This window comes from Sander lucioperca, chromosome 11 (genome assembly GCF_008315115.2).
Source record: "Sander lucioperca isolate FBNREF2018 chromosome 11, SLUC_FBN_1.2, whole genome shotgun sequence".
Taxonomy (NCBI): domain Eukaryota; kingdom Metazoa; phylum Chordata; class Actinopteri; order Perciformes; family Percidae; genus Sander; species Sander lucioperca.
The window spans coordinates 7,893,122-7,916,897 of NC_050183.1; the positions used below are offsets into that span (position 1 = coordinate 7,893,122).

The window sequence follows — 23,776 nt, forward strand, 5'->3', positions numbered from 1 at the left end:
TATGATTGTAAATGCTGAAGGAATGTTGTCTAGCAGGCTTAGATTCTGCAGATAACATGTTGAATATGAGTCTAAGTTCTACTGCAGTGATCCAAATGAATGCCGGGATTAGACTCGGCTACATACTTTAGCGTTAGAGTGATCGAGTTCAGGTCTCTGATACAGTAGGCACGGTACAGAACAAGAAACCAGACTGTGACAGAAAACAAAAAAGTGCTGGTGTTGACGGTGGTCCTTGTTTTTTACACCATGAAGCATTAAAAAAACACTAATCAGTTAGTTGACATCCTTTCAGGCTCAGAAAATTGGTGAGAAAATGAATGTGGACTGCTGTGAACTGAAGCCCTGAAGATAGGTTAGTAAAAGCTTTGATATGATTCCTTTCTAATGAAACGTCACCTGCAGTTGCTGCTGCATAAGAGGTTGGTAAGATCTTGCTCCCTATTTAAAGACATTCTTTGTTTCTTGCCTTTCTCAAACACTATAGAATAAAGCAACTAGTCATGCATTGATGAATGTAAACAAAGGACCAAAGTTAGTGGTGCAAATACTGCTGACTTAAATCAACACATTCATCTTGCTCTACTAAATAGTTTTTGGGTAAAACTCTTGCAGGACCATTCATCTACTGGTGCTCGGGTTAGGTAGACCATAAAGTACCATACCGGGTGGATACAATGATATAAACACATGTACTATATAATGTAATCCATTATAAAAGACCTACAATCCCTTTTTATGTTTGCATTTTGTTCAGAACAGCATCCCAGTCCAAGTTGTACTCTCCTGCTGTTGAAAAGGAAATTGTCTATATAGGGCAAAGTGGTTACTGTTTCGCAACCATCTCAACCGTATTTTTATGAACTGAACAGATTTGTCTTTCATCCAGAGCTCAAGGCTGCTCTGGAGCTGCCAAATGCCATAACAAACAAATGCTGACTTGCTTTGGGGGTTAATATCTTGACTCCCTATGACAATCACAGAGGGTAAAGAAAGGTAAAGACAAATAAATAGCAGAAAAGCAGAAGAGAAGATATGAGTTTTTTTATTGTTGAAACTTAATTTCACTCATCACTTTTTTAATTTTAATCAGGTTACTGGATCAAAGAAAGCATTGTGTGTTGTTTTCACCTTGTGAGTGTGTGTGTGTGTGTGTGTGTGTGTGTGTGTGTGTGTGTGTGTGTGTGTGTGTGTGTGTGTGTGTGTGCGTGTGTGTGTGTGTGTCATCATGGTAAAATGTGGTCCTGGAGACACATACTATAGCAAGAACTATCACAGAGAGGCAGTTTGGAGTACTTTGCTAGGTGTTTATATGTCTGTCTGTCTGTCTGTCCGTGGACAGATTTTGTCACCATAATGGAGTCACAACTGTGCAAGATGCAGCCACTAAACTTGGTCTGTAGTTGAGATCAAAGTGAAAGTGAGTTTGTAGACGGGTGTACGAGCAGGGGCGCCGGAAGTAGGGAAGTTTACGCTCCTGGCCCAATCTGGCATCACTGCTGGTGTGATCCAATGCCAAGAAGGTTTCTAGTTATATTATGAGATTTATATTTTCAATATCTTCTGTGGCATTTATCTGAGTTGTTAAGATACAATACACATCAGATTTTAAACTGATTAAAACGTGATTCTTCCCTAGTAAATAAAAACCTTTAAATGATGGTATCATTATCTGTTTTGGTTTAAGGATCTCATCCTCCAAGGCGCTGCAAAGGAGGGTCTGGCTAGTCCACACAGAATTCTGGGATTCTGGGAGAGAAACGTGCTCTGGTTTATTGGCATTTCCTTATAACCAATCACAATCGTCTTGAGCGGCGCTAAGCACCGGACAGAGACGCTGCCAAATAGCCTCGTGAAGGAACTTCTTTTGGTGGAACATGTACGTTCAAAAGTTGTTTGTGAAAACCCAGATTGGACAGATAATCTAGCTAGATGTCTCAATTTACCCTGCAGAGATCTGAGGAGCAGTTAACCATAGTCCTCATAAATCGACCAGAGTTTAAAATTCCAACACAAAGAAAGCGGAAGGTAACGGAAATCGGCGAAAAGACATGCATCTGGCGGAATTTCCTGCGGCATCTGAGCAATCCCGGAAGTGCAACGTCGTGGATATAGACCAACCTCAAAGTAAATTATTTACTCTGGTTTAAAACAACTTACTGTCCCACGATGCATCAGTTCAGCACATGATGTATCAACTCCCTTTTAAATTAGTTTTGAAACAGAAGCTACAGACAGATACTGCTGGTTGTTTCATTTCGCTGTCACAAGGAACATTATTCACTGCTTCCTTAATCAGTTTAAAGGATAATCCCACGGTTAAGACAGTAAATGATAACAGTGTTTTTCACAGGAGTGATATTAAGCAAGAACAGGTTTCCTACATAAACAACAAGTCAAGACTCCTCCTTGGCTCTCGTTGGGGCCTTGATAATTCATTTCTCTCTGCTCCTGCCCACACAATGTGTACACATTCCTGTGTGAAAAGGCTGCGGCCTGGGGGTCCAACACTTTATTGCAAAATATAATGCTTATCATAGTGCCACCCACTCATCAAAAATACAGCAGGTCTGTGCACACACTGGCAGAATTGGCACTACATTGCAGGGTGACGGTAAAAGGCAAAGAGTGATGCCTGGCTCACAGGGACTGTTATACCCTCAAGGGGAATTCACAAGTGTGAGGTGAAGTGGAAGTGAAGGACCATTATGTGGAGAAAGAACTGGAGTTTTCAAAGTTTGACTTCACAGATTGGAAGTGTCACAGTCTCAAGAACTACCAGCTTTCTTTCATTAATTCTAGAGAATTCACAAATACACGAATGTTTCGTAATTCAGTATCAGCTCTTTTACCAAAAGTGCTTGAAATGGCTCTAAAATCAGTTCCTGCAAACTGGCTGAAGCGTCAAAGTGTTTTTTCAACTTCAGGGCTTATAAGGAAGTAAGGAATCATTTAAGATTCTAGTGAAAATCACTTTGTATGGAGTCTTGGCTGGAGTCTTGTATGCAGCAGAAAAAGACAATAATAGTATCCTACTGCAAGGAAAGATGAAGAGATTTGAGAGGTAACTGTTTTGTGTTATTGCTATAATTATTAACCATACTAGGTCGACGCTGTCGCCTGCAACAGATGAAACACATACTTTATGTCTTATTTCATATTTACAGATCAATATAGTGTAGAGCCTTTTTTTTGAAGCAGAGAAATCCGCCGTTTCAACGAGGTCCTCTGACAATTGTAGGCCATCCAGAAGCGTTTTTAATTCAACATGGAATTACAGTGTCTTTGTAACATAAATATATCCTAATTATGAATCCAAAAATAAAATCACAAATCTCCATTTCGCTCTGCAACCTTTCAACCTAGTATCACGTCTTGTTTTAAGCTGTGTAGCCGTTAGCTCCATCTTTCAGGCAATATGTTTGGTGTCTTTGTAGCCCTTCCAGAAGCTTAGTAATCCGGCCGGGAAGATAGTGACTTTTTCAGAGACTTTGCACGAGTAATTCCAAAGCGATAAATTCATCTGAACAGCTATTTTATAAAACATATGCAAACATTGCACAATACTTAAAATAGATATTTACAAAATGAGATTAAAATTATGCAAAATGTAAAATAATCTGTGCATATGAAAATTTGCATAATTTTTACATTACATTTTAATGAAATATCTACATTAAATGAAGTCATTTTAGGCATCAGTTGTTCAAAACACACATAAACATCCATAGGAGAACTCCCAATAGTAAAGAAATGGGAGTGAGAGCTGAGCCGTGAGGAGAACGCAATTAATTGGGAGACAGTTTGGGACAACATTTTCCATTGTTCCAAGAACCCAAATCACCAGCAGATCCACTTCAACATATGTCATAGGACATACTGGACTCCTCAGAAGAGATACGTCTCTAAAGTCACTCTCACTCCTTATTGTACGTTCTGTCAACCTGAACAAACTGGAACTTTCCTGCACATGGTCTGGGAGTGTGAACAAGTGCCTGAGTTCTGGAATAAAACAACAATAATATCTGATGTGATAGGATGTCGAATTCCTACTGACCCGACTGTTTTGCTACTTAATGACGACTCTAAATTACACCTGCTTGGGAGACTAGAAATTTGGCTAGCCGGCTCAACTGCAACCAAGAAAATGATAGCTCAACGCTGGCTCCGAACACCCCCAGAGCCCCGCCCCCCCACACACACACACTCGCTTTGTATAAAACAGTGGTTGGCGTATTTTCTAGACATAGTTATGCTTGAGCTCTCTACAGCAAGGATTAACAAAGCTAAATCATCAACTATCAACCTATGTAAAAGCGCAGCAGCGCAAATATCAGACTTAATGACCTCAGCACCACAAGAACTAGAGGAGAGTGATTAGGCAAGGTGTAATTTCTGTTTGTTTTGTTTTCCTTGAGACTGCAGAGGGTGGGGGGTGGGTGAGGGTTTTTGTTCTTGTTCAGTTTGTGTTTCTCTGTTCTGTATGTTTGCATAAAAAAAAAACTGTTCTGGCCTCAGTTGGTCCTAATTTTGTAATATGAATTTCTGTTACCCATGCATGTTCTCAGTGTCTATTTTAAGATTTAGGATTATATGTAGCTCTGGATTAGTTCAGTAGATTTATGCACTGACTAAAATGGATTGGAAGATGCTGATAGCCATACAGTGATTGATGAATGGTGTGCGTCAGTAAGCTTTTGTTGTAATCAGAACACAGTCTTAGTCTTAACTAATCACCTAGGAGAGGTGCCCTAGTCCGTAAGATATAATTGACTTACACTGTGGGACAGAAGAACCATCTGACTTCGACCTCAACCTCCATTTGTTTGCCATTTCAGTCCAGTATTGCACAACACAACTTCAGTATTTCTCAACCTGAACTGATTGAAGGAGTGTTAGTGAGCTAGTGGACACATGTGAATGTGATAAAGTGCCACAACTAAAACAAGTCCAGTCCAGTGATTTCTCATTAGAGTACAACACAGACAGCTGAGGGATTGTGTTTGTTCACAGGTGATAAGGACCACTTCTTCGGACTCCCGTACTCACCAGGGTGAAGCATTGAATAACCCACAGCCTCCACTGACCTCCTCTTCTGGACCCGATGGAGAAGGATTCGGTAGGTCCCAGTCAACGGGCTCCTACAGTCTAAGCAGGGATTGTTTTGGAAATGAACTGTCACAATACCCAGATCTGACAGCAAACTCTTCACCTCCTGCTCCTCCACACACAGAGCCTGGCTGGCCTGGGCAAAGTGTGCCGGGGACAGGGGCAACGAGACATACGGACGAGGGTACTCAATCCCCTGCAGCCAAGTACTGTTTGTAATCTCTGTGAGAGACAAGCGATCAACGGGCACAGGCCGCAGCATGCCCTTGATGACAAGCTGGCATGGTTCGGGCACATAAGGAGGGATACTGAAAGCCCCCTGAAGGATGCAGCGCTTCAGCTTTCCCAGTTTGTCCCCGTAAAAGGGCATAGTGGCCGTCACCATGAAGTACAAGAGAATCCCTAAAGCCCAGGTGTCTGAATAGCGTCCAATGTAACCTTTATTCTTAAACAGTTCAGGAGCAGCGTATGGTGGTGAGCCACAGAAGTTGGTGAGGAGCTCATTAGGGCCGCTCTCTGTGCTGAAGCCGAAATCTCCAACCTTGATGCAGTAGCTAGTGGTGTAGAAGATGTTCTCCGCCTTAAGGTCTCTGTGGACGATGTTGTTGTCATGCTGAAATAATACAATAAATGTGAAAAATCTCAGGAGGGGTTCTGTTGTGACATTTTAAATGTACTTTTAGGGAAAGAAAGTGTTAACAATCTCTGAAAAGGGCGCCTGGGTAGGTCTCCTGGTAGAGCAGGCACCCATATATAGAGGTTTGCTCCTTGACGCAGTGGCCACAGGTTCAACTCCAGCCTGCGGCCCTTTGCTGCATGTCATTCCCCCTCTCTCTCCCCTTTCATGTCTTCAGCTGTCCTATATAAACAAAGGCCTAAAATGCCTAAAAAATAATCTTAAATAAATAAATATCATTGTTCGTATTTGTCACATGTTTAAAGCACTGTACAAATAGCATTCTATCAATTATTGTTATCATTATTATTATCAATGGTGGAACATAACTAAGTACTAATTTTGTTCTTTTAAGGCCACTACATTTATCTGACAGTTATAAATTAGTTATTATTTACTTTTTAAATTGAGATTTGGTTTAAAAGACATATCAACATATAAAACATAGTTGGAACCTATTACCATGTTTCAGATTTGTCAGCAGTTCCACCAAAGAAAGATTTCCCCTCTAAACTTCTCAGATGGTTTTTATGTAAATAACTGTTCGGCTCAAAGAGGTAAAATGATCCAATACTGTATTTCACAATAAAAGCAAAAAGCCAAGAACGAAAGAACTTTGTGTTTTCTCCCAATTAATTATTATCTCATGGTCCCTCAGATTTATGTTGGGACTTTTTGGAGGGGTCCAACACCCACGTTGGACTAAACTACCAGTATATGAATTAGTTAAAACTAGCTCCACTGACCAGTTACAATGGTACCGATGTTGCCAACACATTGATGCATCACTATTAATGATCAAATAATGTCACATATAACGCTAACATATCACAGGGGGCATTTTTCTGCAGCATGAGATTTACTTTTGATAATTCAAGTACATTTTGCTGAAAATACTTCTGTACTTATAGATACGTTTTTAAGATTTTGAATGGAGTATTTTTACACAATTGCACTGGTATTTTTTATTACTGAAGTAAAGGATCTGTATACTTCCTCCAATACTGATTATTATTATTATCATTAGATTCAATGTTTTCATTCTGAAATAAAAGTCCTTAATTATGGGGTATTCTGTTGGTCTATAAAACACTGATCACAACTTCCCTGGTTTAATGCTGTCTGATAAACATTTGTTGCATGTCATCTCCCCTAATTTCCTGAAATATCTAAAAAGGTATGCATGTAAATAAACTTCAAATTAATATGGTTAAAACATATACAGATTGAGCCTTTAAACAATTAAACGTGGCCTCAAATTCACTTTTGATTTCACTTTTTCACTTTGAATGACTCAATCATGTGAATGATGAATACCTCACAGACTGAGCACAGCGCTGTGCAGTAGATGATGATTAAGACTGACACTCAGGCTCACCATGTGTTTAACAGCACAGATGACTTGTGCAAAGACCAGCTTGGTTTCGAGGTTGTCAAGCTTCCCCCTGGTGGTGATTCGTGAGAACAGGTCTCCACTGCTGCCGTACTCCATCACCAGATACAGCTTCCTGCTGGTCTCCATCACCTCGTACAGTCGCACTATGTTGGGGTGGCACAGCTTCTCCATGCAGCTGATCTCTGAGGAAGTCATCGGCTGGCTCCTTTTATCCAGGCGTGGCTTGTCTATAATTTTAATAGCGACTCTCTCTGAGACAGAAGAAGAGAGAGGATTAGATGTCAGTGATGTATTTAGAGAGGGTCTAACAAGGTGACAGGTCAAAATAAGGACAGACATACTTAAGAGATTTAAACACGAGATTGTTATATGCACATGAGGAGAAGGCTAAAGAAATTTATTTTTGGCATCTCATTTCATTAGAATATTGTTGCAGCATTATTTTAAGGTATGCCAAAAATGTGGCTAAGAACCAAGAACTACCCAACTATTCGATCTGCACACACATGCACAAGATAATCTAATTTTCATGAAGGCATTTCAACAGAAAATGAATGCACTGCAGGGGTCGGGGAAAAACTGGGGTGATAAGAAGTCTACTGACATGAGCATTGTTAACATCATATTATTCATGTACAACATCTTACTGTATACATAACAGAAAAGACTAAAGTGTGGCTGCCCACAGGACAGGAGAGAATGTGCTTCCTGTTGGATAAAAGATTCATTATGAAGGTAACTTTTTAGAGTTTTCTTTCAAAACGATTACAGTCAAGTGATATTGATGCAAAAACATACATTTTCCTTTTTTTCCTTGCACATTTTTTTTATTTCTACAGTTTTGTGTTTTGCATTTATTTCTGTAAGGAAATAAGCAACAATTGTCAGTCTTTGCAAGCTTAGAAATCTTTAAACAGATAGATTCACAGGGCTCTGTAGCTTTGTGCTTTCAAAAAATGTATAGTTTGTCAAGGGTGAGGTGGGAATTTAGCTGGAGGCTACAAGAAAACAGCTGGTTATGGATTTTAAAAAGCAATGTATGAATTGTAAAAAACACATAAACATTTAATTCCTGACCTTTTGTCAAGGCGTGGATGCCCAACCTGACTGTGGAGAAATTTCCCTGCCCAACCTCTCCACGGAGCTCGTAGAAGCCAACTCTTCGACCGAGCATCAGGTCGTTCACGATCTTCTCGTTGTTGGCCATGTCATAGACGACCCTCTCAAATGGCGACTGCCTGATTCTCTGTGATTCGCTCAGCTGTGGGATGGCACACATGGCGGCAGAGTCCGGGGGCTTCTTGGCTGTCGTTTCCACCACTGGAGCCTCGTCTTTGGATTTTTTGCTCACTTTTTGCTTTGGCCATAGGCGTGCTTTGATGGCTTAAAAACAAATTTAAGAGACTTTTAAGAAACAATAAAGAATTTGAAAGTGCTATGTGTCACTATGTTCTCCGAGCGCTCGTTACTGCTTTCAGAGTCAACTCACAGAGGTCAAGCCAGTAGATGATGGGATATGAACCACAGAACAAACATGAATGGAGCATTGGTAATGAGATTGACCACCATGGTACAAATGTGATAAAACACTTTCACAACAATCCTAACCTGGTTTAATCTTAGTTAGTGCTTAGTTTAGTTAGGGTTAGGGTCAGTTAGTTGTTGGTGTCTGTTACGAGGCAAATAATAACTGATTATGTAGATGTTAAGTTAATATGCAAATATAAATATTTACGATTGTTATATCCTTTTGTTTCAGACATACAGTGTACGCATGAACTGACATGATGCAAGGGGAGTTCTCCTTTTGGCATTTTATTTGACAGACTTCCAACACCTTTGTGGTGCTGTTGTTTTGTGACTAGGTGTAGACAGATGCTGATATAATTTTTAACATGTTTGCTTTCATTGTTTTAATGATGGACAAAAGCGGGATGTGTCGAACTTTCCTGTTTTTTTCTGTTCTAGGTTCACATGTTCTTATTCTATCCAAAGTGTTTTCCCAAAAATGACTTTGAGTATCCAGTTTGTTTTGTTTCACAGGAAACTCTTGATTAAGGTTTCAGTATTACACAAAGAGAAATGAGCAACAGGGTCAGATGTCGGGCTGTTTATCAGTCAAGGCTTAAGCTCTGTGTGGGCGTCTTGTAGATTAGGGGTTTTCAACGTTTTTTAGGCCAAGGACAACTTGACTGAAAGAGAGACGGAGTAGGGACCCCCTACTACATATGTTGTATAAAATGAAGTTAAACTGGGCCTAAAATAACGTGTAGGGCAGCCAAAAACCTTTATACATACCTTTTTTGGATAGATTACTAAGCTATTAAAATAGCCTAATAATTGTTGGCATGATCTTTTTATGTTAAAACATACATGTGGCACAGTGAATCCTTAGGATGAACTGTATCTGGGGATGGATATCTTAGTGACTACCTTACCTATAGGCCAATAAGCCTATCATCAGTGGGGATTTATATTTGCTAATAAAATGTTGGATTCATGTTAAGACTTTTAAATTTTTGAAAAAACTTTGCAATAATTTGAAGGCCCCCCTGCATTGACTCTGAGGACCCCCTAGGGGTCCCGGACCCTCCTGTTGAAGATCCCTTTTGTAGAGCAAATATAACCTCTTCAAATGACAGAACATGGGAAAAACGGGTTACTGAGTTAAATAAAGTAGCCAATAGTTAATAACAATGATACCTGACATTAAACTTCTGTAAATCTACAGTGTACCATATTATTATCAAGCCAGTTCTTCTATTTTGTGTTTTTTTCATAGCTTAAAGTCACCAATAAGAATAAACTATTAAAGATAACTCATTTATTCAGCAAACTCATCGGTATTCCTACCCCCAACTTATCAGTGTGTCACCCCATCCCTTTCTGGACGCAGGTGTAAACTAGAGAAATACCCGTTTAAGCAAGAGCTTTGTTCCTACAGCCATACCAGCTTTAAATAAGAAACCTCCTCTTAAAGTTTTTGTATGTATGTCTTACTTGTTTGTGCTGTATGCACCTCCTCTGGAAAATAATTTCGTCATTGAGGACAAATAATAAACTAATACTGTACCTCCCTCCTCCTGGTCACTGTGGGCTAAATTTAGCCCCTGTTAGGCTTAAAGGGCCCAAGAATACTAGCTTCTTTTAGAAACAGTATTAGTATGTCTAATCAATTAAAAACGGACAAAATTAGACTACTTAAACATTTAATTTTGTTCGGTTACTGCTGCACTTTCTAGTATTGCATTTATTGTAATGTGTTCCGCACGTTACTTGCGGTATGCATTTTAACATAAAGCACTTTACATTTACATGCAGTGAATTAGGCTAAATATGTAACTAACATTGCCTTGCCAAGAATAAAACAATTTAGGGCTATACATGGATGCACATTCAGTAGTCACACAACCATTTTTTCAGTTTGAATGGGCTAAAAATAAAATATGGCACATTTTGTAAAGGGCTTATAAGTAAGTATGTTTTGGCTTTAGTGAGTGATATTTTACTAATGCCCAACAGATTGATTAGATGTCATTAATAGGAAGTAGTTTTGGGTTGCCAGGTTATGAAGAATACCTCCGGCTGGTGTTTATCCTTTCTATTAGGTAGCAATGCAGTATATTATTGGTAAACCATAAATCCATGCTAATATGGGTTTTCACTTTCTAATAAGCTACAAAAAAACTTGTCAATTATTAGACAAAGCATATGTCATGCTGGAGGACAAACACAAGAAAAGGGTTTATTATTGACTTAACCCCAAAGTTAAAAGCATAAGTAAATAATTTATTAGCCATTAATGAAGCCATGAATTACAGCTTATAAACCCTATATGAAGAGTGTCTTATTAGAAAGTAGAACCCACATTTTAATATTTTCTGCAAATGTTTCTACAAATCTGCAGACAGAAATATTAGAAAAGTGAAGTAGATACATTTACCTGGGAGCTGAAAATCCTTCATGTCCCTCGGGCTCCCCTGACTGTGACCGTATATAAGTGAGGGAAGCCTCAGAGGACTAAATCGCTCCTCACAATCCTATTAACGCAGTCTATTAGTGGACTGCGGGTTATCTGACATAGACTAAAACGATGGAAATGCTGCATACACACTTTTAAAGACTACAAATCACATCTTGTATTAGTTTGCATACTGAATAACTGGTGATAAACTGCTTCTTCATTTAGCAATTTACCAAAGATTTGGAATATAACTGTTGAATATGTGCTCAGGCTGGTGAATATAGGGATCATTTAGGATTAGCATTAGCTTTGGCATTACTGTGGAAGAAAATAAGAGACATAAGTATTTTAATTTTAACATTACTTAATACTACTTATTATAGAAATATTTTAATTTGAAAACCATTTATCTGAATGTATTGGTTCTGAGTTCACCTCTTTGAAATTAAAAATGAATTTACTTGATTTACAATTTCAAAAGCTGAATTTGAATATGTTTGTTACACTACCGGTCAAACGTTTGGAGTCACTTAGAAATTTCCATTCCACTCCATTATAGACAGAATACCAGCTGAGATCAGTTGCATTGTTTTTTTGAACCAGGGCAGCAGTTTTCAGATGACATCATGTGCTTACATAATTGCAAAAGGGTTCTCCAATGTTTTCTCAGTTAGCCTTTTAAAATGATGAGATTAGTAAACAGAATGTGCCTTTGGAACATTGGATGAATGATTGCTGATAATGGGCAATGTAGATATTGCATTAAAGATCAGCCACTTCTTTCTACAACAGTCGAGAACCCTTTTGCAATTATGTAAGCACATAATGTAATCTGAAAACTGCTGCCCTGATTCAAAAAACAATGCAACTGATCTCAGCTGGTTTTCTGTCTGTAATGGAGTGGAATGGAAATTTCTAAGTGACCCCAAACTTTTGACCAGTAGTGTATATTCTTTTTTCAGTGTTCACAAATTCAAATCTCAAAGTTCAAGTTGAAATAATTTGACATTAACACACATGCTTAACTATTACCCCTGATCATTGCACATATTATACATGCTGTGAACTTTTGCACATCCCTTCATCAATATTTTTTCACACCCTGCACTAAACCATATAGCCTTCTTTCCGTTCCTAAACAGTTATATGTACACTTTTATTTTTTATAGTGTCTTTTTACATACTTTTTATGTAATATATCTATTCTGTATATGCTATTTAATGTTCTTGATTGTAGCAGTACTTTGCCGTATATTTAATGTGTTGATGTATGCATATACACCAAGACAAATTCCTTGCAAGTGAAAACTTACTTTGGTAATACATATGATTCTGATTTTGAACAGAGGTAAAAGCAGAGTGAATATTGGATGAATGCTAATTTTGCTCCACGTCTGCTAGATGTGTGAATAAGCACCATGTGCTAACAGTCTGCCATACCAACTTTATTAGCTAGGTGATAACATGTGTTGTGTTGACAGCTTGTCCATTCTGCCCCCAAGTGGACAAAAAGGTTGAAGAAAGTGAGTAAAGTTGGGTTTTATCCATGTCAATTTCTTACCAGTTCAAGTAAGAGGATAACATTCCCCATCCACAGTATTATTTTCAAAAGAAAGAAGACACCTTCGATACTATCAACAGACATCTCCTCACTATCTTTATCGTCAAGGCAACTTGCTTTGATTGACGTTTATTTCTAGCCAATCAATAACGAAGATTAGTTGGCGGGAGAGGAAGAGGCAGGGCGTCATGGTGACTGGCTGACAAATCAGCGCAGGCCCCTCACCGAAAGGCCGGAAACACATGCTGCTGGCGCGCTGTTGTATGATGTTGTTGTCATCTGTGACATGTTGGTAGAAAACGGTAGTGAATTGTGTGTTTTTTGAAGTATAACGATCGGGTTAAAAACGGAGAATGGCAGCAACAGCAGCTACACCTGTCACCCCAACGGAGCCCGACCCTGACCGGTGTGTGAGTGAGGAGGAGAGCCGCGGGGCCGAGGCGGAGGAGGAGAACACCCAGCAGCAGACAGGCCCCGCGGCCGCCGTGAGCCACAGCCGACTGTCCAAACTCCCGCTGGCCCGCATCAAGGCGCTCATGAAGACCGATCCAGACGTGTCGCTCGCCAGCCAGGAGTCTGTGTTTATCATCGCTAAAGCCACGGTAAAAACAACAACGAAGGAAGTCCTGCAATAACACAGAATACTCCACATGCTTTCACAATGTGAACAGCAAGCTAGTCCGTAACGAGTCTTGCAATCTTAATATGATTCTTCTCCAATATATGATCAATATAACGTTTACTAAAACTCCACCAGCAAAGTAAAAATGGCCGAAACCTCTCAGGATGCGCACACAACCTGCAACCATTGAACCTTTTACACTCTTATCCCTGCACCTTTATCAGGAGAGTTGTGCTCCAATTATAGAAGTATACAGATAGTTTTTAATGCAACATGACAAATCAACAAAACAGTGACAAATACTGTCTAGAATATTCTCCAGAATAACCTCAAAGGTACTTTATGACCTGAATGTAACATTACTTGGTAATACTAACACAATGTAGTGTCACACTTTACACTTGTAAAGGTTAACTTACATCCCATTTTTTAAGCAGCTGAACACAAAACAATGGACCTTGTGCTTTACAGCAACAGACATATTGTACAAGTACAGTACATTGAGAGCATAGACTATATAAAATAGACCAACAGATCCCATTGCTCTGGACGGAGACCAGTGAAGGATATTAGAAGCACTTTTCCGGTGAGCGCTGAGTGTTACTGCGCAGCCTCCAACTGAGAGAGACGACGTAGATGTGACGTGAGCAACCTGTCTGAAAGTTGTAAGTCTTCTGGTAGCTGTGCCAAGAGAAATCTCAATCATTCCCAATCGTGCAGAGACGGAGAGTGTAGGTATATGTAAGGAGATAACATGGGCACAGGCTAATTATTGCTAACTAAAATGCTAGTTAACATTAGTAATTAAACTTAAACAGCTAATGTGAGTCGAAACTGCCTGCGAGCTTCTCCTGTACTGTAATTCCTCTACTATGCGACAGTACGTCCCGTGGTTATGGCACAATCGTTAGCCTATTTTTACAAAATCGTCTGCTACAGAGCCATAACGTGAGATACAAGATAATTGAGCCTTTTATACATTGTCGTGTTTCTTTAGAAATAAACAATGGACAAATAAAGTCTTTAAACGCTTCAGATGTAAAGTTATTCGCTGTCAAAGTGACGTCAAAATGAATGTCTTTTAAAGGAATGCTAACGGCAGGTGAGTGCTTGTTAGCATCAAAATGGCGCCATAGGAGCTACGGGTTGTTGACAGACGCTTACCCCCTTGATTGAGAGCTAGCCCAAACTACAGAGCGGCCCGAGGCCCAAATCACAGAATGCGCGTGCGTTAATCGTGCATAAAAAAAATTAGTGCCCTTTTAAAATGAATTTGCGTTAACTCATTGCGTTAATTTTGACAGCCCTGATATATGCAGGCAGCTGGTGGGAGTTTATAATTTCTAAAAAGTTGAGAGAACCTGAGCAGAATGAATATAGCAAGGTAAGCCAGGCGAATAAGTGTGGAAAAAGTCAGGAATGTGACAAGCGCTGTGCAAAATCAGGTCCCATTTCTTTTGCGTTCATTTGGGCTCAGGTCCATATCGATATTGGTGGAAAAATATCAGTTATTACTATTAGTTTCTGAATTTGTTTTAGTTTCAAATGACAGAATATTAACGCATTTCTTTCTTCCAGGAGTTGTTTGTTGAGATGATTGCCAAAGATTCCCTAGTGTACGCCCAGCAGGGGAAGAGGAAAACTTTGCAAAGAAAAGATTTGGGTAAGTACTAAAGTTGATATGGTGCTGATTTTTGTAGAGGAAAGTAGATTGTTAACATGTTCACTTTGGTGTTGTAAAACCTGTATTTAATAGCACATCTGTATAGAAACCTGGAAGGTCTATTAACCAGTTTTGACTTTTATATCTCCCATTTTCCTTTTCTTTGACCTTTCTGTTACCAACAGACAACGCAATAGAGGCCATAGATGAATTTGCATTTCTTGAAGGTAAGTCTTGCTAGGACAATAGAGTTTTAGGGTCTTTTTATGCCCGATTATAATTAAATTCAACTATAACAGGTTGAATACATGTGTAAAATAAGAATACCACAGACGTAACATACAGCATGATTATGCTCATGTGTGCACATATAATATAGACTTTATTTAACACATTTCTTTTTTTAATTCTTTGTACCAATACAGATTGTTCTAATTCTTTTTTATTTTCTCTGTAGGCACACTAGATTAAATGCTGCTTCAAAAGACAAGAACATTAAATATCTGCAACCATCCAAGAAACTTTCCGTTACAGGGACATGATTTGTTGTGAACACCTTTCTGGTACTTTTCTAAGTCAAACTCTTGAAATGGATATTTAGAAATTCGTTGTTTTTTACAATGTGCCATTAAGATTTTTCATGCTTAACTTTGAAGACATCAGTGGTAATGTGTACATTTTTTGTAAATATTTGTGAGATACTACTGTACAATGGAATAAATGTAAGTTTTAAACAGTTTATTTTTTAATGAAACAGTCAGTCTCCATCAGTTTGTAACATCCCCATTTGCAAGATAAATATTGTCGATCTGTCTGTGATCAATGTTAAAATACAAGTTTATAAGGCCTTGAGATTTTCCACGTTGGCAAAAGAAGGTAAATAAATCTACTATTACATAAAAAACATAAAACTATGCAATGTATTACTTTATGAGCTTTACTTTTTCAGTCCCAGGCTTGACTGGGATGATAATTCAGGCTGGGAATCTTAGTGCCATTTATTAGGGTTTTTTTTAAACTCGAGAATGGCAATTATTATTATGACATGCTGAGGACAGCCCTGCTAACAGTTTTGACTAACCATGTTCCTTGCTCGTGAATATAACTAATCTTTGCAACATGTAGCTGCACTTTTCTCCAGGCCTCCCTGTCCTTTTCTATTGCCATTTTTGTTGAGTTCAATTTCTCAGCTCACCCACACCCTCACAATAAATAATTTTGAGTTTTATGGAAGCGGGAGGTGAATACATTTTTTTTTATCACAGTCATGTATTCTCAGAAGACATTAAAAGCAAGTAGAGTGAATCAATTTTTCTCAGGAATGACGGCAAGATGTTTCTAGGTGAGACGCAAGCAACGTTCACATTCAGTTGGGAAACCACATTGTTCTACATAACTACATTGTATAGCTTCCTCCTGTCTTACTGAACAGCTCAGGTGGATCATTTTTAACATTCTGCACCGAGTGTGTCAACACCTCTGTCCAAGGTGCTGATCCTGGGACCTCCAGGGATGCAAGAGCTATCCAGGGTACTGCCCTTGTTGACACGTTTAAAGGAAGGCTCCCTGCTACTTAAAATGGCGAGATGTAATCTTAACTGACTGGATTTGCTGCGTTAAACTGATTTTATTATAGGAAACCTGGCAGCGAATTCAGCTTTTGTTTGTTTATTCTATCATTTCAGGGCACCACTCTGGTATTTTCATTTTGGTCATCTCTATGCTGATACGTTAATGTTACCTACTGGTACTGATTTGAATTTGCTGCTCGATATGTCAACTAGGACCAAAATACACTCATACATAGCATGTGTAAAAAAAGAGGAAATATGCCTCAAAAGATTTTAAACTATACTTTAACCCTTCAATATTAAGTCTTAAAATGAACCTGCTATGTGTGCCCTGTTTAATTTTGCTTATATTTTATATAAGGTCCTTTGGATTATTTTGCATTGTTGAAAGATGGGGCCAATATCGTTCCTATATAGTTCATATATTGTGTATATACAGTATATATATTATAATAGGTAAAAAAATAAATAAAGACCATATATTGGATGAGGTTTGTTTTTAACAAACATCAAAATATTTCATAATGATTTGGTTTTTAAAGAATTGTGACTAGGGTATGTACAGAGTAGGACATTATACAGTTGGAAAATACAATTAAGTTAGCGCTCACTGGTGGACAAACTATGTAATGGTGACACCAAATAATTACAACATATCTTTGGCATTTCTGTACTGCTATTTCTCTTTGGATATTGGCCAACATATTTGCTGATTCTGATATGTCTGTGTTAAGCTAATATCGGCCTGGCTCAGTCGGACAAAAGGACAAAGATGGTTTTTGTATTTGACATGCTATATTAGATCACTTTACTTTCTCAATGTTACTGACAGTAAATCTCTTTGAAGATTGTAAATGTAAATATTGTGTCATTAGCATTTTTTAAATACGCCATTTTGCTGCTGCAGCAGTACATTTCAGTGCAATACAAGCCAGTGGTGAAATTGTGAAGGTTAAATGTCTTTCTCAACACAGTGACTGTTGTATGACACTGGGAAAATCACAGAGCTTTGAGTTTGCATTAGGAATGTATCTGAATCTCTCTAGACCTGAGATGTATGTTGTTCTTCCTGGCAGCATTTGTTAAACACATCCAAAGTGTTCAGTTTCACACTCTAGGCACAGTCAAGACCCCTTGAGTTTTTGCAGCGGGGATTTTCAAAATAAATGCCTGAGTGTATTTAAGCTGATTTTCTGGGTTTAGTGTTTCGGGGAGTAATGAAACAGAGCTGTGAGAAGCACAGATGTTTGGTTCCAGTAGAGCACCAGTCAACTCCCTGCAGAGGAATGCCTGACTGGCACGGGGGAACATGGAGTGCTCTTTTCTAATAAAATATAATCACATGTCGAAGGATTGGACATCATTTTAGTTCCACAGTCAATAAAGACATTCCATTAAGGAAATCTCATGAAAAGAAAATGTAGAACTTCCCCCTGCCCAGAGCAGGACATGAACAGTAAATCTGGGGCTGGCCTGATGGTCCTTGGTTAAATTGATGGGAAAATGGCATGCTAAGAGAATACACTTTTATCATGTGGCTTTCTTTGTTTGTTTAGTTATTTCAAATAAACTAGTAAAACAAATTAGAATGACATTGTAATACGATCACAGGTACAAATTAGAGTAAAATTATTTTATCTTTAGATAAAGTACAACCAGGTATTTCCACTATGTGAATATATTGCTTCTCCTTGATGTTAAAAGAATAGTTTAACATTTTGGGAAATGCGCTTATTTACTTTCTTGCTGAAAGTTAGATGAGAAGATCAATAGCACTCATGTCTGTATGCTAAATATGAAGCTAAAGCCAAAGGGCGATTAGCTTAGCTTAGCCTAAAGACTGTGAGGTTGTACTGAGGCACAGCAGTGCTTTGAGCTAACTGCTAATGTCAGCATAATGACATGCTCACAATGACAGTGGTAACTAACGCTTAGCAAATATGATGTTTAGCATGCTAATATTAGCTGATTAGCATTAAACACCAAGTACAGCTGAGGCTGATGGAATGTCATTAGTTTTGCAGGTACGTGGTCAGAAAAAAATGTCAATTTAAAATGTTGACCTAATGATGGCGCTAGATAGAAAGGTAAAACTAAAAACAAATGTGAATATCATCGTGGTGCAAGAGGAAAAGTCAGGGAATCACCAAAGTGATTAATGCACATTTTCTGGGTACAGCATGAATATCCATATATTGAGCATTTCACTAAAAAACAACGTCAATAGACTTATTTTAGTCTGGACCTAAGTGGTGGACTGACTGACTGACACCTCATCCAAAAAGCTGCCTCTCTGCACCTTTAAAGCTCACTAATTACATATCTACTTTGTTTAATACGTTTAACAACTACAGGGAGTTCCGACCTAGACCATTCCTTTAATTGGGAGCATAAATTTGTGTAAGAAAATCATATAGGCTAAATGATTACCAGATTATCTTAATGTCTTTAGCGCAGAAAAGAATGTGCTATTTATCGTTCTGCATTCACAACTGCATTCCATTCAGCTGGTTGTCTTTTTCATGCATCTGCCTGTTTTCCTTGTTTCAAGGATCAGTTGAAGTATTGCCCTCTGCATTGTATCCCTCTGAAATCCCATTCAGGTACAGTAAGATCTCTTAGGCTACATATTTAGTGAACCCAGCCCTCAAATACATCTGCAGGAAGCCATACTATCCCTCCAGAAAACATTACCCTCTCAGCCCCACTTTTCACTGCTATTGCTTTTGTTTCCGATTGCTCATAGCTTTGTGAGTCCGCACACCTTGACAGGAGAGATTTTAATTGCTGCAAAGATATGCAGAAAATGTATCTGGCTTACAAGCCGACCTGTAGTCATGTGAAAGGTATGTTTTTGCAGCTGACATTCCAACCTGATTTCTTGGCGCACACACACACACACACACACACCAACCTCAGTGTACAGACTGCATATTTTCACATCCAGGGTTCGGATGTATATGCCCATAAGCGACACATTGTTGCCTTATTGTCTGAATATTTCTTAGTTCTTCCACCAGGTGTTTCAGGAGCCAAAGGATAATTTGCTTAATGTTAAGATCTATTTAACCACAGGAACTTTGGCTGGCCCATATTCCTCTACCCTTACAAAATGTGTCCGTTTTATGTCCCACATTAGTGTCTAAAGCAATAATTCCTTGCATGAGAGGTGATTCATGGTTTCAATATTGCCCTGCCAATGTAATTAACATTTGTTTTTTTCCAGAGTACAGTATGTCCAAAGCATTTGGCTAATGAAGTGTAATGTATTGTTGGAATTTGTACATTTATATATTTTCAACCATAGAAACAGTTTTGTAAGGGACTGTTCATTATTTAATTAAGGGGCCATCGGAGGAGTTTTGTGGCCTCTAACCTAAAAAGACTTGACCCTCCCATCGTCAGTAATAATTTTCCTATGACTCTCCAAATTGATTTGAAAAAGAGGAATGGCCCTCCCCTTGCATACAAGTTTGCATGGAGCAAAGAAGTACAGATGTCATTTGGCTTTTACAGTCATTAACCTCTGCATTCTCATCTTACACATCACACTCCTCTGTTATGGTGTGGTGGCCATTTCAGTAGATTTACTCAACGTTGTGGAAACACAATAAGCATGGAAACTAAATGTACACTTCCTGCATTACTGCATTACTTCAAATACTAAGTTACTCCTCTAGCAAACTAGTATTCACATGAAATAAAACAATAAAACATTGAGACCATTCAGCAAAGGACACTGGGTAATAACAATTCAACACTGGTTGCTATGGACTCGTCACTAGGCTGCCTCAGTCATTGTATATTTTAGCACATAGGTAAAGGTGCCGAAGCTGAACATTATATTCCAAAACACATGTTTATTTTTAAAGCAGATTTTAAATTACATTGTAACAATTCGCCCTTATGAAATCCAATCACGGCACGGCTGTTTTGGAACGCAATAGACAGACGCTTAAATTCAACTAAAACGTAACGGTGAACAATCAGTGTTTGACCTACAGTCTGGTGAGATGCCTCTCCAAACTCACCATAAAACGTTAAGACACGTTAAGAACAAAGATCCGTATTTTACCGTAATCCAATGACACGAAAAAAAGTAATCGACAGCGATCAGTAGATCCACAAAATGACGGTGTATCCAGCAAGGCCGTCAAGAGCGTCACATTCACCAGCCAGCTCCAAACAAGTGAACGAGGCCTCTCCACTTCGCCGTTTAAACAAAGTGGAATAAACGTATACAAGTCCAAATCTACACAAAACCCGCAATCATTTAGTAAGCTGACATCACATTTATATACATTGCATTTAGGAAACCTTTATTGCAAGGTTGGCACGGCAAGATGTCCAGACTAGTGCAACAGTAGGCTAACTTTCGTTTTTTGCGTCCTGCTGCTCCCATCGTCAGCCAGGTAATATTTGTTTTACTAAAGCAGTATATGAAATCAGATGTATTACCTACCACCATTTAGTTGTTTTGTGTTATTTAAGATATTTATAAAATATCTGGTCATGCCAGACGTAATTATTCCACTCATTTTTTAAACAATGCAATTACCCGTTTGAGCCACCAGGGGCCCCCTCCTGCCCTCCCAGCAAACTCCGCGTATGCGGTCAGACCCATTTGCTAGGGGGCCGAGACTGAGAGCTACATGGATAAATATGCACCAAACAAGCCACTTTGAAATTTTGCTCTTTTCATGAATAAAAAAGTTGGGTGACCCCCCCGCCCAGACTAAAAAATGTTGGATGAACCTCCCCTCAACAAAAAATAAAAAGACATGACCCTCCCCTATTTTCCTCCGGTGGTCCATTCCATAAATACCGAACCTAAATAAAAAAAGAGACACCATTACTGATGTATGTTGTATTCCTCTTTCCTTTTTGTTTGGTGATACATTCTTGTTTCTCCTTGCAGATAACTGGCCAACATAAATAACGTGGCTCCATGTCCGAAGTTTCCAAGCATATCTACAATGGAAAATGATAGCAGAAGCCTTTTCAACTATCTAAACCATTTACTATAAATGGCAGACTTTGTATCAATCCAACATGAATAACTTGAAGATACAAGTTTTTCCACCCTCCAACAGTAGCCTCAGTAGATTCAGAATGAAGTGCACTCAAAAGACACATTACATTTTTACTAATGTTCAAGGATGCAATTATACACAATCCTGAATGTCTGCTAATTTGTTGTCATTCTGTAAAGACGTACAGGTAACTTTAAATAACCAAAGAGAAAATAATGTAATTACCTGAATAAGTGGTGGACTAGAACCCCAAAGCACAAAACAAAAGCAATAAATGTAACAGGAAAGTTCAGTTCATAATGATTAAAGTTTACTTTGTTCTAGGCAGGCAAGGGTCAAAACCAGGAGATCAGGCAAACAAATCCAACGAGAGGTTAGGTTTTTGGGGCGGTTGGTTTATGTTCCTCCAAGAATCAGGAAAAAAAAGTTTAAACAGACAAACAGGACTCACAAATGCTGCAAAGCTAGGCAATGCACACTAGACAACATGGCAGAGAAAGAATGGCTCTGGGCTGGTAAATATAGAAAGTGGCTAATGAGGGAATGAGGTGCAGGCAGGGAGATGGTCGGGGACGCTCAGGTGAGGGGAATGAGATGATTGCAGGATCTGAAACTACAGGAGAGTTAGTGATATGGCATGAAAAAAACAGATAAAGAAATAAAGTTGGCACGGGTGGTGACAAATAAACAGGTTTTTAACAAACTGGTAATGTGTCTGGGGGGACCTGGTGGTCTGGGGGGACCATGAACCGCAGTGTCCTTGGTTTATGTTCGTACACTTCTCTATCACTGCAGCAAGATAAACCACTGGAAGTCGGCTAAAACAAGATTTTCAACTTGTGTTAAGTTGCCCTTTAAAGGGTCAGCCATATTACAACAAAACACAGCAATTCAAAGCTATAATTAAAAAAGGATTAGTGAACTGCTGAGGTCTGTGTATTATCAGTACCCAGGATATTGTTTCTCAACATGCTGCAAAGTTTTATTGCTTTATGCTTTGAACACCACAAAAAGACATTCCATTCGCCTCCATGTATTTGAGTGGCATTGCTGTTTCACTGGCGAATATCTCAAAACCTCATCAAGTAAAAGATTGATATCTAAAAGGCTGGTTTATGCTAAACGTATAAGAAATTTGGGAGGCGAAACCTATTAAAGGACATGGGAATGAACAGTGCTCCAAGCAAAAAGCAAACAAACAAAGACATTAAAATATTTCTTGGCCACACAGTCTATATATTATCATAAAGCAAATCAGACCTGCTAGAGTAGACAGAAATACAATCATGTATTTCCTTATTTATAACAATAACATCTCAATTATAGTTAGTAATTACCAAGGCACATTCAACAATATGTAATTTTAATGTGTCAGCAATGAGATGTAGCAACATTTGTGCATCTGTCATACCTAAATGATTGACCATATTTATATTATTGTTATTGTTGGCAGCATCACCTGACTTGGCATCTGTGTTTGTCAATTTTCTCTAGCCACAAGGTCGGTTCAAAGGAATATCTTAAAACAGATGCAGGCCTACATCAATTTCTCTGGTTTCTCTCGGTATAATCAGGTCCTGATGCGGCTTTCTGTTGAAGCCACTCTGTAATGGTTTGGGATGCTTGACTCTCAGATAGAGCCTCCAGCTTATTCTTGTGGTGTTCAGTTATGGAAACTAAGTAACAATTTTATAATGATTTATGGTCAGACATGGAAAGGCTGCAAATACATATTAAGGGCATATTTTTCAAACATCTAAATCCCTTTACTGGCCACAAAGGCTGGAATCAAATAATGCCCAGGGATCGGTTTCACACCGGCTGCCAGACTTTCAAGCTTGTTCTGTAAATTAGAGACACAGTTAGAAGGGCCAAACAAAATAATGTAAGCTTGTCTTTATTTGTTTGAAGAATAATTTGTGTCATTTATTACTGGAGAAGTGTAGCGCACCTCTAAAAAGAAGCTATGTTGTGAGTTTAAAATCGAACATGCAGCAGTGTGTCATTAGCGTAGAAAGAAAACATTGTTTTGACGATAACCTGAACTAGCAGGAGCATAACATTTGAACACAGCAAGAGGCCGAGTACTGCACCTTGTGGAACACCACTTCCAAAATGTGCAAATAAAGAGGGGATATTACCCATAACAAACAAGCAAAATGTATTTACTGTATACAGTAT

General features: G+C 38.7%; 2 protein-coding genes and 1 long non-coding RNA gene across 3 annotated transcripts; 1 reads left to right on the forward strand and 2 right to left on the reverse strand.

Moving 5' to 3' along the window:
• Positions 1 to 4,504: 4,504 nt before the first annotated feature.
• Positions 4,505 to 21,034, reverse strand: LOC116055240. Its single transcript, XR_004898773.1, has 3 exons — positions 21,025 to 21,034; positions 20,106 to 20,116; positions 4,505 to 4,880 (listed from the first exon to the last, which is right to left on the reverse strand). It is a non-coding gene; the product is annotated as an uncharacterized LOC116055240 (long non-coding RNA).
• On the reverse strand, positions 4,878 to 11,242 carry LOC116055230 (serine/threonine-protein kinase NIM1). Its single transcript, XM_031307055.2, has 4 exons — positions 11,125 to 11,242; positions 8,259 to 8,564; positions 7,164 to 7,432; positions 4,878 to 5,722 (listed from the first exon to the last, which is right to left on the reverse strand). The coding sequence occupies exons 1-4, from the start codon at positions 11,144 to 11,146 to the stop codon at positions 4,970 to 4,972; spliced, it is 1,350 nt and encodes a 449-aa protein (XP_031162915.1). The 5' UTR covers positions 11,147 to 11,242; the 3' UTR covers positions 4,878 to 4,969.
• pole4 (polymerase (DNA-directed), epsilon 4, accessory subunit) lies at positions 12,908 to 15,736 on the forward strand. Its single transcript, XM_031307067.2, has 4 exons — positions 12,908 to 13,308; positions 14,907 to 14,991; positions 15,177 to 15,218; positions 15,449 to 15,736. Exons 1-4 carry the CDS (start codon positions 13,060 to 13,062, stop codon positions 15,460 to 15,462), a joined length of 390 nt encoding a protein of 129 aa, XP_031162927.1. The 5' UTR covers positions 12,908 to 13,059; the 3' UTR covers positions 15,463 to 15,736.
• Positions 21,035 to 23,776: the final 2,742 nt, after the last annotated feature.

Coding starts and splice junctions, on each gene's coding strand:
- LOC116055230 (XM_031307055.2), bottom strand. CDS start 11,146: ATGAAGGATTTTCAGCTCCCAG. Junction 8,565..11,124: donor GAAGGATTTTCAGCTCCCAG/GTAAATGTATCT, acceptor TTTGTTTTTAAG/CCATCAAAGCACGCCTATGG. Junction 7,433..8,258: donor CATCCACGCCTTGACAAAAG/GTCAGGAATTAA, acceptor CTTCTGTCTCAG/AGAGAGTCGCTATTAAAATT.
- pole4 (XM_031307067.2), top strand. CDS start 13,060: ATGGCAGCAACAGCAGCTACACCTGTCACCCCAACGGAGCCCGACCCT. Junction 13,309..14,906: donor TTATCATCGCTAAAGCCACG/GTAAAAACAACA, acceptor TCTTTCTTCCAG/GAGTTGTTTGTTGAGATGAT. Junction 14,992..15,176: donor TTTGCAAAGAAAAGATTTGG/GTAAGTACTAAA, acceptor TGTTACCAACAG/ACAACGCAATAGAGGCCATA.